The 15476-nt window shown below is 38.3% G+C and overlaps 1 protein-coding gene across 2 annotated transcripts in view; it reads left to right on the top strand.

The window, feature by feature from the left end:
• The window catches only part of NOSTRIN (nitric oxide synthase trafficking), an 84526-nt gene extending 69897 nt beyond the window's left edge, over positions 1-14629 (top strand). For both annotated transcript variants that reach the window (XM_043990821.1, XM_043990820.1), the window contains exons 13-16: positions 255-380; positions 4241-4358; positions 7472-7561; positions 14403-14629. In XM_043990821.1, coding sequence (XP_043846756.1) covers positions 255-380; positions 4241-4358; positions 7472-7561; positions 14403-14539 — 471 coding nt within the window. In that variant the 3' untranslated portion in view covers positions 14540-14629. The remainder of the gene's footprint in view (positions 1-254; positions 381-4240; positions 4359-7471; positions 7562-14402) is intronic.
• Positions 14630-15476: the final 847 nt, after the last annotated feature.

Raw genomic sequence — 15476 nt, 5'->3', positions numbered from 1 at the left:
AACCCCAATTGCCTCAATTAAAAAAAAAATTTTTTTTAAAGATTCTAACCAGTCATAGATATAGTGGTGGGATAGGCAGGGGGAAAACTATGGTAAAAATGTCAAAAATGAATGAAAATGTACCATTATGAACAAATTGAATGCACACTTCTAAAAATCCCTTTGACTTTTGAAAGCACCTCTATTCCTCTTTCATTCTCCAAATGATGTCATATTATCAATAGTACTCTTGTAACTAAATGATGTTCCTGCAGACCAACCTGAAACTAGACCTTCTGCAAGCCAACTTCTTCAAATTGTCATCAGTATTGGCCAACCTGGAGCAAAAGCCTAAACCGACACATCCATGCAGTTCTTGTATCTCCAAGTGGAAAGAGAAGGTAAGACTCCTATATCTAGGGTAGATATTGAATTAGTAGGAGCAGTGGCCAGGCAATGGAGCTGCTAGGTTGCTAATTCAATGTAAATCTATAGGCAACCAAGGAAGGAAACTATTCCTTCATTTTTAGAAATGGAGGAACTGGATAGAGCACCAGCCCTGGAGTCAGGAGGACCTGAGTTCAAATCCGGCCTCAGACACTTAACACTTACTAGTTGTGTGACCCAGGGCAAGTCACTTAACCCCAATTGCCTCACTAAAAAAAATGGAGGAACTGAGGCACTATGGTTTATGGAATCATAGAATAGGATATGGCATCATGGACCCTAAGAGATTTAGTCATGGTATACTAGCATTGGCAGTGGGAACAAAGTTACTGAGTAGAAAGAGTAATCAATTTACTTCAACTTTCTCAACAAAAACCCATTATCCATCTTCTATTATACAGTTGAACTTTGCTAATTAAAAATATAAACAAGAATGGGATAGAGTGAATAATGTTGCATGAATTATATGTTCTCTACACAAAGAGTACAAATGATATAGCATTTTTTTCACTATAGCTTTATTCCTTTCAAGGTGTAGCAAGAACTACCACCAACAAACTATCGCTAAGTAGCAATCCTACTGAACCCACTTTCACAATCAGATAAAATAATATATTCATTTTAATAATAATAATTGATATTTTTATTACATTTCAGGTTTACAAAACATTTTACACGCATTATCCTACTCAACGTAGGTGCTGTGGGTAACAATGTACCTGTTTTACAGATAAGGAAACTGAGGCTCAAGGAGTGACTTGCCCATAGTCACACAACTAGTGTCAGAGTTGCAACAAATTGGTATTGCTAAATTATTTTAGGTGTTTAAAAATGGCTTGCTTGCATTCCTTTTTAAGAAGCTAAACAATCCTTCCCTAAATTCTGTTTATGCTATTAACTGACTTAATTAAGTTACCACATATTTTATTCATACACAGTGCAATGCTGTCTAAGTGAAGAATCATCATTTGAACAATTCAAATTAATCAGACTTAAATGTATACACATCACTTTAAGATGTCATGCCTATCTATGTACATAAATACTTGGATACTTGAAAAGATTTGTGCTTTCTTCAACATAGGCACTCTCACATCCGTTACCCCTCACAGCCCTTCCATTGTATAAGAGATGGTTTCAACAGTTATTTGAAACCTCTGGTGATGATTAACTTGACACTTAACTGGAGTAGTATTCAACAGAGTTTGTTTCCAGGCCCACACCCAAAGCCATTTCAGCTTGGTAAGCATCTTGTCAGAATTTATGCTCAACTAAGTTAGACTCTGAGATTACAGGGTTATCTTCACACCACAATGAGGTACTAGAAGATGGTGGAAGATGGTACCTAAAGTCATATATGTATATATGTGTATACACATATACATACATATATGCATATATAGACACATATATGTGGTACTTTTATCAACCTTCTATATAAACGTATTGGGTCATATGGGAGGATTAGTACCTATGGTGTAAGGGCTTGGCAACCCCTTTTTCAAGACTGCTCATCCACCTTTGGTGTCAACTGTCATCTAACACTAACCTATGACTTCAAGAATTTATAGCATGGGGCAGCTAGGTGGCACAGTGGATAGAGCACCAGCCCTGGATTCAGGAGGACCTGAGTTCAAATCCAGCCTCAGACTTAACAATTACTAGCTGTGTGACCCTGGGCAAGTCACTTAACCCCAATTGCCTCACCAAAAAAAAGAATTTATAGCATGGCAGCAGCTACACCCTGGTAAACCATCTGGGCAGACAGGCTAAACCAGCTTAAGGGTAAGCAACAAGCCTCAAGCCTGTTAGTGAGGTTGGGGGATGTCTACCCCAAGCATGTGAAGACTTTTCCAAAGGAATGGGAGGAGAACAATTTGTTCCAATGGCCATGAAGGCTGCTGAAGCAGGTGCTGTGGAGTGGTTAGAGCTTGGTCAGACATAAAAGACACCGAGGTCATCCACTGCTTCATGGGCCATTGCCAGTCCTCTTGACTGTTATCTTATCACTGGACTTCAATGACTCTGGAGAGTGTGAGTCTGATAGCTTTGTGCATCTCTGCCTCAATTAAATACAATACACATGGGGGCGGCTAAGTGGCCACAATGGATAAAGCACCAGCCCTGGATTCAGGAGGACCTGAGTTCAAATCTGATCTCAGACACTTGACACTTGCCAGCTGTGTGACCCTGGGCAAGTCACTTAACTCCCATTGCCCCACAAAAAAACAAACAAACAAAAAATACAATACACATGCAAGTCATGACATCACCTGTGATTTCACTGGTCCTCTTCGAAAACAAAAGACAAGCAACAACAATATATTATGTATCTATATACAATGTAATGGGCAGCTAGGTAGCACAGTGGATAAAGCACCGGCCCTGGATTCAGGAGATCCTGAGTTCAAATCCGGCCTCAGACACTTGACACTTACTAGCTGTGTGACCCTGGGCAAGTCACTTAACCCTCATTGACCCACTCAAAAAAAAAGTATATACAATGTAAAAATTACTCTTTTTGGCTCAGTGATTAGTCCAGAGATTGACAAAAAAGACTATGTTCATAGTATGGGTGGTTATCTCTTAATAATCATAGCTAGCATTTATATAGCACTTTGACATTTGCAAAGTACTTTACATATTTTAGCTCATTTGATCCTCACAACTCTGAGGAATTTTTTAGCTGAGGAAACTGAGGCTAAGTGACTTGTCCTGTATCACAAAGCTTGTGAGTATCTGAGTCCAGATTTGAACTCAGGTCTTCCTGACTAGAAACTAGACAGCTCAGTGAATATATAGCTGGGCCTGGAGTCAGGGAGACCCGAGTTCAAATCCAACCTCAGATATTTACTAGCTGTTTGAACCTGAACAAGTCACTTAACCCTATTTGACTTGTTTCCTCTATCTCTAAAATGAGCTGGAGAAGGAAATAACAAACTGTTCCATTATCTTTGCCAAAAAATACCCCCCAGATCCATGGCCAGTATTGGCATGATATGGTCCACAGGGTCATGAAGTGTCAAATGCAACAGAACAATAGCAATAACTTTCTGACTCCAAGTCCTACGTTCTACCCACTGTACTGCCTGGATACCTTTCTAGTACATAGCAGAAAAAAGCACTGTGACCATATTGTGAACACTTATCCCAAGGTAATTAGTTTCCTTTTCGTGCTGCCCACAATCTGTATATTACCCTCAATCATGTAGACATATTCACAATACTTTAGATTTACTTAAAACCCCTTAAGGTTGAATTTGTATTAAACATATTAAGATTTTGTAGGTTTCATGTGGAGATTAGAGTTATGAACATTGGTTGTAAAATGATGTAATTGTGGAAATTCTGTAATTACAATATCAGAAGGAAAATTACATGGCATCATTCAGTAATATACTGAAAATAGTATTTTCACATGAGAGGTAGCCCAGTGGATAAAATGTTGGATCTAAAGTTAGGAAGATTTGAGTTCAAATCCTTTCTCAAATACTAGCTATGTGGTCCTGGACAAATCACTTAGCTTCTTTCTGTCTGAGTTTCCTCATCTATAAAATGAAAATGACAATAGCACCTATTTCATAGGGTTGTTGTGAACATTAGATGTGTGTATGAAATGAGAGAGCATGTTAAGCACTTTGCAAACTTTAACATACTAATCAATGCTAGATATTATGATTATTATGAATACCCTAAGGAATAGTGCATAAATTATTGAGAAAATTCTTTTAAAGTGGTTATTTTTATTTAATGGTTAAGTTTATGATAACAATAAACAGCCACACATTTTTCATTAGTTATTTTTTATTAACAGGACCAGACACATAGTTCAGTAAAAATATCACGTCCTTTAATGATGAAGAGATTAGAGAACGGTGTGACAAAAGCATCTTCCAGTGAACTGTTGAATAACCGGGCATCTCTATCCTTAGGTAACCTTATATCTAATCCCTAAATTGATTACTGACTAAAATCAATGCCACATGTGTCTATATCAAAGAGAGGGGTGAATGCCAGGAAAATATATGATATTCATACTGAAGTTTTATGTGCAATCTGATCCACATTTCTTTCTGAGAGCTTAGTGGTCACTGTCACTGCCAGCACTACATTACCAAATAGCTGTTTGGAGCTTTTGCAGCTATAGTCATCAAAACCCTCTCCACAGTTGTCCCCAGCTTGAGAAACACAGTTATCTAGGCTATCTTGTCTCTATCACAGTTGAGGCCAATGGGACACAATCTCCACATGACCTCTTTTCTCTACAACTGCCAATCCATACCTCCTAAGCACCTCCTTGCAAATATATAGATAGACTAGCCACTTTCCCTTCTTTAAGCTATGCTTATAACAACCGTCTTTCCTCTATTCTCCCGGCTAAAAGTTGGCAAAAGGAAAGGAAGAACCACAGAACAATATGATACACTAAGATCTGTCCAGTTCACTGAAGCATCATGATATGGTGGTTGAAAAACAATACTGTTCAGTAACTAGTAATAAGAATGAAAGTCACATGCCCTGTGATATTTCCTCATGTAAACCTATAGCATGACTAGAATATCTTTCCTAGTATAATCATGTAAGCAACATACAAATTATCTAATCAATACACAGTGAGTTAATGTGGGAAATATGTCTTTAAAAATTTCATTCCATACTATAAAACCTTAAAATTATACCTATTATAAAATTATAGCTACTGTAAAATTATACTAAAACCTTAAAATTATAACTGCTGTCAAATTATAGCTACTGTCAAATATCCTTTAAGTTAATTCAACAAATACTTGTTAAGTACCTTAATGGATTCCGGGAACTACCCTAGACCCTGCTGTACAAAGAGAAGAACAAAACTGCACCCTTATGGACCCTAAATCCTCAGGGGGAGAGATACAGTGTACTGACAAGATAAATAAAGAAAAGAAAAGTAGGAGAAGATAATATTAATATCAGCATAGAACAAGAAGAACTCCATAAATAAAATGTCTCTTGAGTTGATACTAAGCTAAGGATTCTAAGAGATGTAGGTCAAGAAGAACTATATTCCATGAAGACAGGACAGTCTATGCAAAAATGAGAACTAGAATGTCCAGTTCAGGGAATAGCTATTGGACCATTTATGGTATAAAGAGGAAGAATAAGAAATAAATATGAATGGAACCAGATTTTAGAGGAGCTTAAGCACAAGGCTATTGGATTTGTATTTTATCAGAGAGGCAATGGGAAGTCACTAAAGATTTTTGAGCAGGGAGGAGGGGTGGGAGTCAATCTGTGACTGAGGAAGATGATACTGGAAGCTGTGTAAAGGATAGGTTGAATAAGGGAGGGACTAAAAGATGAGAATCAAATGAGGAGGTTACTGCAATAATCTTGATGAATGGTGATAAGCAGTTAAACTAGGTGCCAATATGAGTGTGGGGAGAAAGGGATAGATGTGAGAGATAGTGTGGAGATATTCAATAAAACTTGGTAGCTGATTGGATATGGGGGATGAAAGGGAAGATAGAGTAAAGAATTGTTCTAAGTTATGACCTTGGGTGACTAGAAAGATGGTGGTGCCCTCAAAAGAAATAAGGACATTTTAGAGATTTTTGAGGGTGGGGGAGATGATAAGCTTCATCTTGGACTTACTGAGTTTGAAATATTTACAGATCATCTAGGTGGAGATATCTAGCAAGTGATTGATGATTTAGACTTGTAATTAATAAGAACTATTTGGGATAAATCTGTAGCTTTAGGAGTCATTTGTACAGAAATGATAATTTGATATAGTAGAATGGGTACAACCACAGAGACAGAAAAAGAAGAGTGTCCAGAACAAATAAGGAGACAGGAGAGAGATGGTAATGCATAAAAGGAAAATGGGAATGACTGGTCAGACAAGGTAAGAACTAAGAGAGAGGATTATCATGGAAGTCAAGTAAGATGAGGTATTGTGGGGCTGAGAGTGGATTTGGGTAGACAGTGCCAAAAGTCAAAGAAAACTTAAGTAGACTAAAGTTAGAGAAAAACCTATGAGATAGAGCAGTGAAGGGATCATTGGTAAAACTGGAAATAACAATTGTAGTCAAATAGTAGACTTGGAAATCAGACAGCAAAGGGTTAAAAAGTGAGTGGTAGGCTAAGAAGTGGAGGTAACAAGTATAAATGGCATTTTCTAGGCATTTGGCTAAGAAAGGGAGAAGACATGTAGGATGTTAACTTGAGGGGATGGTGAGGTTAAGTGAAGGTTTTTAAAGGACTTTAAGGACTTGGTCATGTTGGTAGAAAGCATGGAAAGAGCCAGTAGATTTAAAAAATAGACTATGAAAGAGAGAGAAAGAAAGGCAGACAGAGAGGCAGAGAGATAAAGAGACACAGAAACAGAGACAGAGAGACAGAATGATGGAAGGGTCAAAGATCTGGAGAAGACAGAAGAGAATGAATGGCATGAGTAACAAAGGAAAAGGGGTTGTCCTTGTTAAAAGGACAGGCTATCTCTTTCTCAGACACTAGAACAAGGGAGGAGATAATAAAGAACAGTGTAGATTCAGTTTTGAGGAAATGGAGTAGGATGGAAAAAAGAATGGATTGCCTTGATTTTCTCATTAAAGCTGAAGGAGAGCTCTTCTACCAAAAGAAAGTGGTACAGAAGTCTTGAAAGAGAGCAATCCTGCTCAGAGGGTGTTAGCCAGTTAGAGAAAAAGGAAAGATCCACCATGTTAAGATTAGATCATATGCATTTTTAAAGGATCCTAATGCTCTAGTTGAATTTCTTCCCTCCCTGTTCAGCTGTGGGAGAGCATGAGCCAATAAGGTGAGGAAGGATGGGTTAGGGAACACAGGGTGGGGTTTGATAAGGCTTAAGCAATGATGAGACAGAGGCAAGTGATTCAAGGTCAGCTCTATAGGATCAAGACTATATGAAGAACAAAGTAAAGTTACAGCAGTGGGGATAGGCAGGCTGAAAGCCTATAAAATGCTATTATTTAACTACACAGATCTCTACCATATTTCTCTGTGTCTAATGAAAACTTGTAATAATTGCAAATTAATATATTTCTAGCTTCAGGAATCACCAGTCTTCGAAATGGCACATGCAAAGCCTTATATCCATTTCAAGCCAGACAAGATGATGAGTTAAATTTGGAAAAAGGTAAGAAACATTCCTAAGTGTTTAGAGACCTTTCTCTATTTTAAATAATGACCCCATCAACAAAGAACCCCCCCCACCTTAGTTTTATGCTTAGGTAATGCTCTTTATCCGCCATAACTCATGACTACCTCATGGAGTCAATGCAGATTTGCTAACCCCACCTTTCTGAGGAGAAACCTTAAAATCATGGAAAAAAAGCAATTTGATGAAGGCCATTCAGTGTTCATGTGTTTGGTGGTCAGTCTCAAGAATTTAATATGCTTTATGCATGGGAGCTCCTAGGATCTTAGGCTCCTAAATGTAAGAATCTTAAAGATCATTAAAGTTCTTCATTTTAGAAAGTAAGAAACTGAAGCCTATGGAACCTAGAAAGTGACTTGCCTGAGGTAAAATGGCTAGCTAATGACAGTCGAGGGCAAAGCCTATGAATTTTCCACTATAGCCTGCCACCACTGAAGATTTTAATTTAGCATAGAAAATTTCATGTAGGTATTCTGTAGAGGGCTAACTCTGCCTTAAAGGGGGTTAAGAAATCATTAAGTACCTACTGTGTGCCAGGAAGCACGCTGAGTGCTATGGATACAAAGAGAAAACTGAACTACTTTCAGCCTTCGTGGAGTTTACTTTGTATCAGGGAAGACAAAGGGGTGTGTGTGTGTGTGTGTGTGTGTGTGTGTGTGTGTGTGTGCAAAGAATAAAGAAAATAACCACAATAATACTCTAAAGTTTTCAAAGATATATATGTACATGTGTATGTATGTGCATGCATGTATGTACGTATGTATGTATACATGTATATGTTTATATACAATTATAATCTCATTTAATCCTCAAAATTACCCTGAAAAGTAAATTCTATTATTATCTCCATTTTATTCATGGGGAAATTGAGGCTGAAGAGGTCAAGCGAATTACGCAGAGCTACAAAAATGAATAGAGGCCAGTTTATGGAGGGAGGGCACTAGCAGTTGGCAGGGCTGGGGTAAAGTGTGCTCAGGAAAGACTTCCTATGGAAGGTGGTGCTTGTGCTGAGTCTTGAAGGAAGGAGGGAATTCTAAGAAGCAGAAGGAGAGAGTTCATTCCAGGCTGGGAAATGACCAATGCAAAGGCAGGAAGACAGGACATAGAGTGCTTGTGTTTTCCTTAAATATTCTGCTGTTGCGCATGGTGGCCCCATCAGTGCTAGAGCAAAGATCTGAGAGTGCTATCAGTGAGAGATCATGAGGCAGACCAAGAATGCTGTTGATGAATGAAAAATGGCTTCAGAGGTCCAGATCAAATTAGGATGACTCTTGCAGCTACGTGGGAAAGAAGACCCTGCACCATGTTTGTTCTGGTCTGGCTGAGGTTTCTGTCTGGTTACTGTATCAGCTTTCTTCAGGATTTCTCTGCTGAAGAGAAAGGTGTTAGAAGAGACTTAGAGGGGGCAGCTAAGTGGCACAGTGGATAAAGTACCGGCCCTGGATTCAGGAGGACCTGAGTTCAAATTTGACCTCAGACACTTGACACATATTAACTGTGTGACCCTGGGTAAATCACTTAACCCTCACTGCCCTGTATATAAAAAAAATAGAAGAGACATAGAAACATCATCTCTTATAGATCCTTGAATTACTGCTGTTTCTTTAGCAAGCTAGATTGTCAGGTCAAGACTGTGAGTCTCATTCATCTCTGTATCTCCCTCGGTGCCTAGCACAATGTTTTGCACATAGTAGCTATTTAATAAACCATTGTTGAATTGAAACAACAGGATTATTGACTTTACAAAGACCAACATTTGATGTATTACCCTTTTGACCCTCAGAATATTCTCTGAGAGTGGGAAGGCAGGTAGGGGAAGCAACTATACATATAAAGGACTTCTGGGAGTCAGGATACCTGGCTTTCTCCTGAATTTACCTCTTAATATCTATAATGAACTGGGATGAGTCATTTCCACTGGTTTGGGGGGTCATCTTTCTTTTTCTTTTTTTATAAGATCCCCAAATTTTTTGCTGTTTTTAAATTTAATTTTAAATTAAAGTTAGTAATTTCTATATACATAATAAATCAAATAGATGATGGTACATAAAGCTTATTGTGAGCCTCAAATAAGAGGGTGAAGCAAGAAAGCATCAAGTGCTGGCTATGGGCTTTTTGAAAAAAAAATTTTTTCAATGATCAAATATTTATTTTTTTCCTCCTTTTCCCCCACCAAAAAAGAAAAGCAAAACAGATTCCCTTATCAGCCATGTCCCAGAATGTGTGTTCCATTCTGCATACCAGTCCATCACTGATGTGATGAGGTGAGCAGTAGTCTTCATCATGGTGTCTCTGTAATCACAGTTGGTCATGGTAGCCTGGTTCTCTATGTGAGGACACAGGGGCAAAAAGGATAAGAGACTTTTCCCAAACCACATTTGTCCTTCTTTGAGCTGAATCAAGGTCTCCCATCTCCAAGTCTGTGCCATGTGGTTTCCTGATAATGCTGTTTACTTGTTGATTTCCTTTTTGGTTTCCTGTTTTCTTTCAAGGTATCCTTTCACTTTAAATTTGGTTTATAACACTTTCTAAAAAACAAGACCAGATTCATTTGCTGGGGACTTGCCAAAGGAAACAGTCCATGGGGACTATTTGGTCATTAGTTTTTGTTTTGCTTCGGGGTTTGTTTTTTAATCATTGTAAACCAAATATATCAATTTTGTCAATTATATAAGCCTATCTGTCCTTGCCTAAGAGCCCAAATTCAAGTGAGTTCTCCTAATGAGGCAGTGCTTCCTCTGAATGGTGAAGATAGCAATAAGGTTTTTACAGACTCGGGTGACAAGGCCTGGTTACCGCCCCCCGCCCCCCGTACCCCAGCTATCTGAGGAAAAAAGACTCCTAGGGACCTGAGTGGAAGAAATACTGGGAATCACCTTATAAAGAAATTAGAAAAGCAGCAGAAAGTCTGTTGGGCTGGAGTGGCAACTTGACTAATAAACATACACCTCTCTTCGTGGACAGGAATAAATAAATAATACACCCCTGTGGATTGACTGATTGTTGACTAACAAGGAGCAGTCACAAGGAAAACCTTGACTAGACTTGGAGTCAGAAAACTTGGAGATAAAACTTTCACTACCTACCTCAAGAAGTTGCTTGAGGAAGCTGTTTTGTAAGACAATAAATGTGAGATCTCATTATTAAAAGCCTTTTTATTACCAGAAGAGATAGTAAAATTCAGAAGCTAAAGAATTAGTAGCCTAATACAGTCTATTAACTTAATTCAACAAACATTTATTAGGCATTCACTATGTGCCAAGCACAATGCTAAAGGGTAGGGATGCAAAGAGAAAAATAACTTGTGTGTATGCATCTTTAGATTTATATTAAATAGATAAATCTAAATAATTTAGATTGAATATTAAAAGTATATATTTATAAATATGTACATATTTTTAAAAGCATTTAAAAAATAAGTTTGTCTCTCAGGCAGCTAAGTGGTATAGTGGATAGAGTGCTGGACCTGGAATCAGGAACACCTGAGTTTAGACACCAGCTCTGTGACCTTGGGCAAGCCATTTAATATCTGTATAATTCAGTTTCCTTAGCTGTTAAATGGGGATAATAATAACACCTACCTCCCTACGTTGTTGTGAGGAACAAATGAGATAATATTTGTAAATCACTTAGTATAATGCCTGGCACATAGTATTTTATAAATGCTTATTCCCTCCTCTGTCTACCTCTTCTCCCCCACCTACCCTGACTATCTACATAGTCTGGCAAAACAAATTCCCATACTAGCCATACCTAAAAAGTTCTTTCTTCATTTTAAATTCATTACTTCTCTGTCCAAAGGTGAGTGGCAAATTTGGACTTGTGATTTATTACTTATTTTTTTTTTGGTGAGGCAATTGGGGTTAAGTGACTTGCCCAGGGTCACACAGCTAGTTAAGTGTTAAGTGTCTGAGGTCAGATTTGAACTTAGGTCCTCCTGACTTCAGGGCCAGTGCTTTATCCACTGTGCCACCTAGCTGCCCCTGATTTATTACTTATTATTGCTTTCATCAAAGTTCTAAAGTATTTCCAAGTGTTTTTCCCCTATAATGTTATCATTGCATACATTGTTCTCTCCTAGTTCTGCTCACCATGCTTTGCATCAGTTTATAAAGGTCTTCCCATGGGGTTTCCTCTGAAATTGTCCACTTTACCTTTTCCTTTTTTCCAGTCATTTCAGTTGTGTTCGACTCTTTGTAACTCCATTTGGGGTTTTCTTGGCAGAGATACTGGAGTGCTTTGCCATTTCCTTCTCCAATTCATTTTACAGATGAGGAAACTGAGGCAAGCAGGGTTAAGTGACTTGCTCTGCTAGTAAGTGGCTGAGACCAGATTGGAATTCAGGAAGATGAGTCTTCCTGACATCAGGACTAGTGTTCTATCCATTGTGCCACCTAGCTGCTCTATCATTTCTTTTGGTATGATAATATTTCATTGCATTCACATACCACAATTTGCTTAGCCATTCACCAATAGAAAGATATTCTCTTAGTTTCTAGTAGTTGGACAACAAGAAAAGAGCTGCTTTAAATACATTTGTACCTAGAGATCTTTTTCTCCTTTGATTTTCTCTGGGGCATTGGCCAAGTTAAAGATATAACTGGGCTAGAGGGTATACTCAGTTTAGTAACTTTCTTGGCATCATTCCAAAATGCTTTCCAGTCAGAACCAGGAAATCACTTTATTCAATAACAGCCGAATTGTAATGATGATAAATTATGAAAGACTTAACTACTCTGATAAACACAATAATCAAAGACAGTCCCAAAGGACTCATGTTGAAAAATGGTATCTACCTCCAGAGAGAGAGAACCAAAGAACTCTGAGTGCAAATTGAAACAGATTTTTCCCACTTTATTTTCCTTGCTTTTTCCATCCCAACATGGCTAATATAGAAATATGTTTTGTATGACTTCACATGTACAATTGATTGTCTTCTCAATGGGCATGGCAAAAATGAGAGGGAGCAAATTTGAAACTCAATTTTTTTAAATGTTAAAAATAAGTAATAAATTTCAAAAAACAAAAACAAATTGCTTCCCAGCATAGCTAGACCAATTTCTAGTTTCATCAATGGTATATTTGTGTACATGATTTCCCTCTAACATTTGCCTAAGTATGTTCTACTATTAAGAAATAATTAAAAATTAGTGAGGTAAGTGTCTTCTCAGTTCTGTTCGCTTTAATTAGTTGCTCTAAAGAAGTCATTTTAATTTTGTGTTTAATCAAAAGCAACCTAACTTTTAGTTGTTTAATAGTTATATTTTTATATGTGGCCCTACATCCCCCCCAAGCTAATTCAAAGTATTCTTTAGATCAGCATCTCTTCTAAGCAGTAATTCATGAGCTCCTGTTCAATGTTCCCTTTCTCCAGACCAAAATAAATTACACATCAATTCAATGTAATAGGCAGTTAAAAAGAATAGTAATCAATAAAAAACATTTATTAAACACCTACTATATGCAAAGTTCTATGGCAGGTGCTGGGCATACAAAACCAAAAAGAAATAATCCCTCCCATTGTGCTTCCTAACAGCAACTCTTGTTGTCCTGGGATCTCCACTCACAAGATAGTTTATTAGGGTTTCTTCCCCGATTAGGATCTTGTATCCAAAAGTCCAAGTTCTTTCCCTGAGGTCTTCTCTTCATTAAAGAGTAGACTTGGAGGTGCTTTTCATGCTGCTTGTCCAAGGTCATTTTCTGGAGCTCACCAAAGTGGCAGAATTGCCAACTCTTCAATTCAGCTATTGCCATTTGCTACTTCTCTGCCATTCTTAGGCTGCTTCTTCCCTATAGGGAATATTTATAGCTCTTTAGGCAGCCAGTCTATATCTCTAACAAGTTTGCCTTTTTTATGAGTCAGGTCCACAGTCGTACCCATCCAGTACAACAGAGAGTCTCTGAGGTCAAGTCTATATTTTGACAATCTTGCTTTGACAATCTTGTTCAGTTACGTCCAATTCTTCCCCTATTTAGGGTTTTGTTGGCAAAGATACCAGAGTGGTTTGGCATTTCCTGCCCCAGCTCATTTTATAGATGAAGAATTGAGGCAAAGAGTGACTTGCCCAGGGCCACACAGCTAGTAAGTGTTTGAGGTTAGATTTGAACTCAGGACAAGAACGTTCCTGACTCAAGGCCTGGCACTCTGTGCACTCTGGTGCTGCCTAATGTCCTTTTGACTATCCACTCTTCCTCAGAGGGAACACTTGCAAGTATGCTTAGTATTTGGGTCAGGGAGTCAGTCAATTCTTTGCGGTTCCTATTATGACCTCTAGTAGCCAGCACCAGGGTCACAATGATGACCCTAGATTTTAATTTAGCAACAACAGAGGAATGAAGCAGAGTTGTCAACCCTTGCCTTGCAAACCTGTAGCTATACCTAGACCTTCCTTACGTGAAAATGCACTACTAGTTGTACTGGAGTACTTGGAGTCAGTATAACTTGAATTCAAATCTTGCCTGTTTGACCCTGAGCATGTCATTTACTGTGTCTTATCCTCAGGATAAGGAAAATAATAGCACTCACCTCCCAAAGTTGTTGTAAAGGAAATCTGAAAAGTATGTAATGCTATTTTTCTTCTTATTATTATAATATGATAAGAGCTACAATGTAACAGAATGGGATGTTCTGGTTTAAAAACAAACTATTTTGGTGTATTTAGAGACTCAGAAAAAGATTACTGTTATTTATCTGGTTACTGTCCCCTTTCTTCTCATTACTATCCCCTCATTTAAAAAGTTTAAGTCACCAGGCAAAGCTCCCAGACTACCAAATAGCTGTGGCACACTTCTTATCTAATTACATGTATTTTCTCAACAGGAGACATCGTGACTATATATGAAAAACAAAATGAAGGCTGGTGGTTCGGATCCTTGAAAGGAAAAAAGGGGCATTTTCCTTCTGCTTATGTGGAAGAGCTGCCTTCAAATGATGCAAACTTGTCTTCAGAGACATAGGACCAGAATCTGAATGTGCCCCTTCATTACACATAACTGACAGAGAAAGCTGTCTTTCAAAAATGAACGATTCTTTCCAGGTCTTCACAATGCTTTGAAGTTTTCTTTTTCTTGAGACAACAATAAACCCAATTTAAAAACGGCCAGTGGGGATTCCAGAATGTCAGGGCTCTACCTCGGACATCCTCTGCTTCAAACTCCTTGTTTTGTAAAAAGTTAGGCTGCTTGTGATTTCAGAGCTGTTCTAGGGTCAGAAGGCGGGGCTTGTTGCCCTAAAACTCAGCTATCAGGACAAAGAAAGACAAAGAAGGAGATGAATAGGATCAGATTTGGAGCTGGGAGGGACATTAGAACTCAAACCCCCACTCCCTACCCCCTTTTACACATCAGAAAACTCAGGGCCAGAGAAATTAAGTGACTGGTTGAAAAAAAGGATAGAAAGAAGCATTTACTGTATGCGAGGTACTGTGCTAAGTGCTTTAAAAGTGTCATCTCATTTGATCCTTACAACAACCCTGGAAGGTAGGTGCTATTACTATTATTATTAAATCATCCCCATTTTACAGTTGAGGAAACTGAGGCAAACAGAGGTTAAATGACTTGTCCAAGGTCACACTGCTATTGTCAAAGAATGGATTTGAATTCAGTCCTTCCTGACCTCAGGCCCAGTTCTCTATTTACTATGCTATCCATCTAGCACCACCATCACAAAGATCGTTAAGGAACAGCTGGAGTTAGAAACTCTACCTCTGGCAGGCTTCTACTCCAATCCAACGAGCATTTATTAAGGTCCCACTCCTGGTAATTGTCTTTTCTAAGGCTGCTAGGTGGTGTAGTGGATAGTGCCGGGCCTGGAGTCAGGAAGAGATTCAGTTTAAATCTGGCCTCAGATGCTTACTAGCTGTGTGACCCTGGACATGTCACTTAACCCTATTTG

The sequence above is a fragment of the Dromiciops gliroides genome, chromosome 3 (assembly GCF_019393635.1).
Source record: "Dromiciops gliroides isolate mDroGli1 chromosome 3, mDroGli1.pri, whole genome shotgun sequence".
In the NCBI taxonomy this organism is placed as follows: Eukaryota; Metazoa; Chordata; class Mammalia; order Microbiotheria; family Microbiotheriidae; genus Dromiciops; species Dromiciops gliroides.
This window is presented reverse-complemented; position numbering and strand designations above follow the sequence as displayed.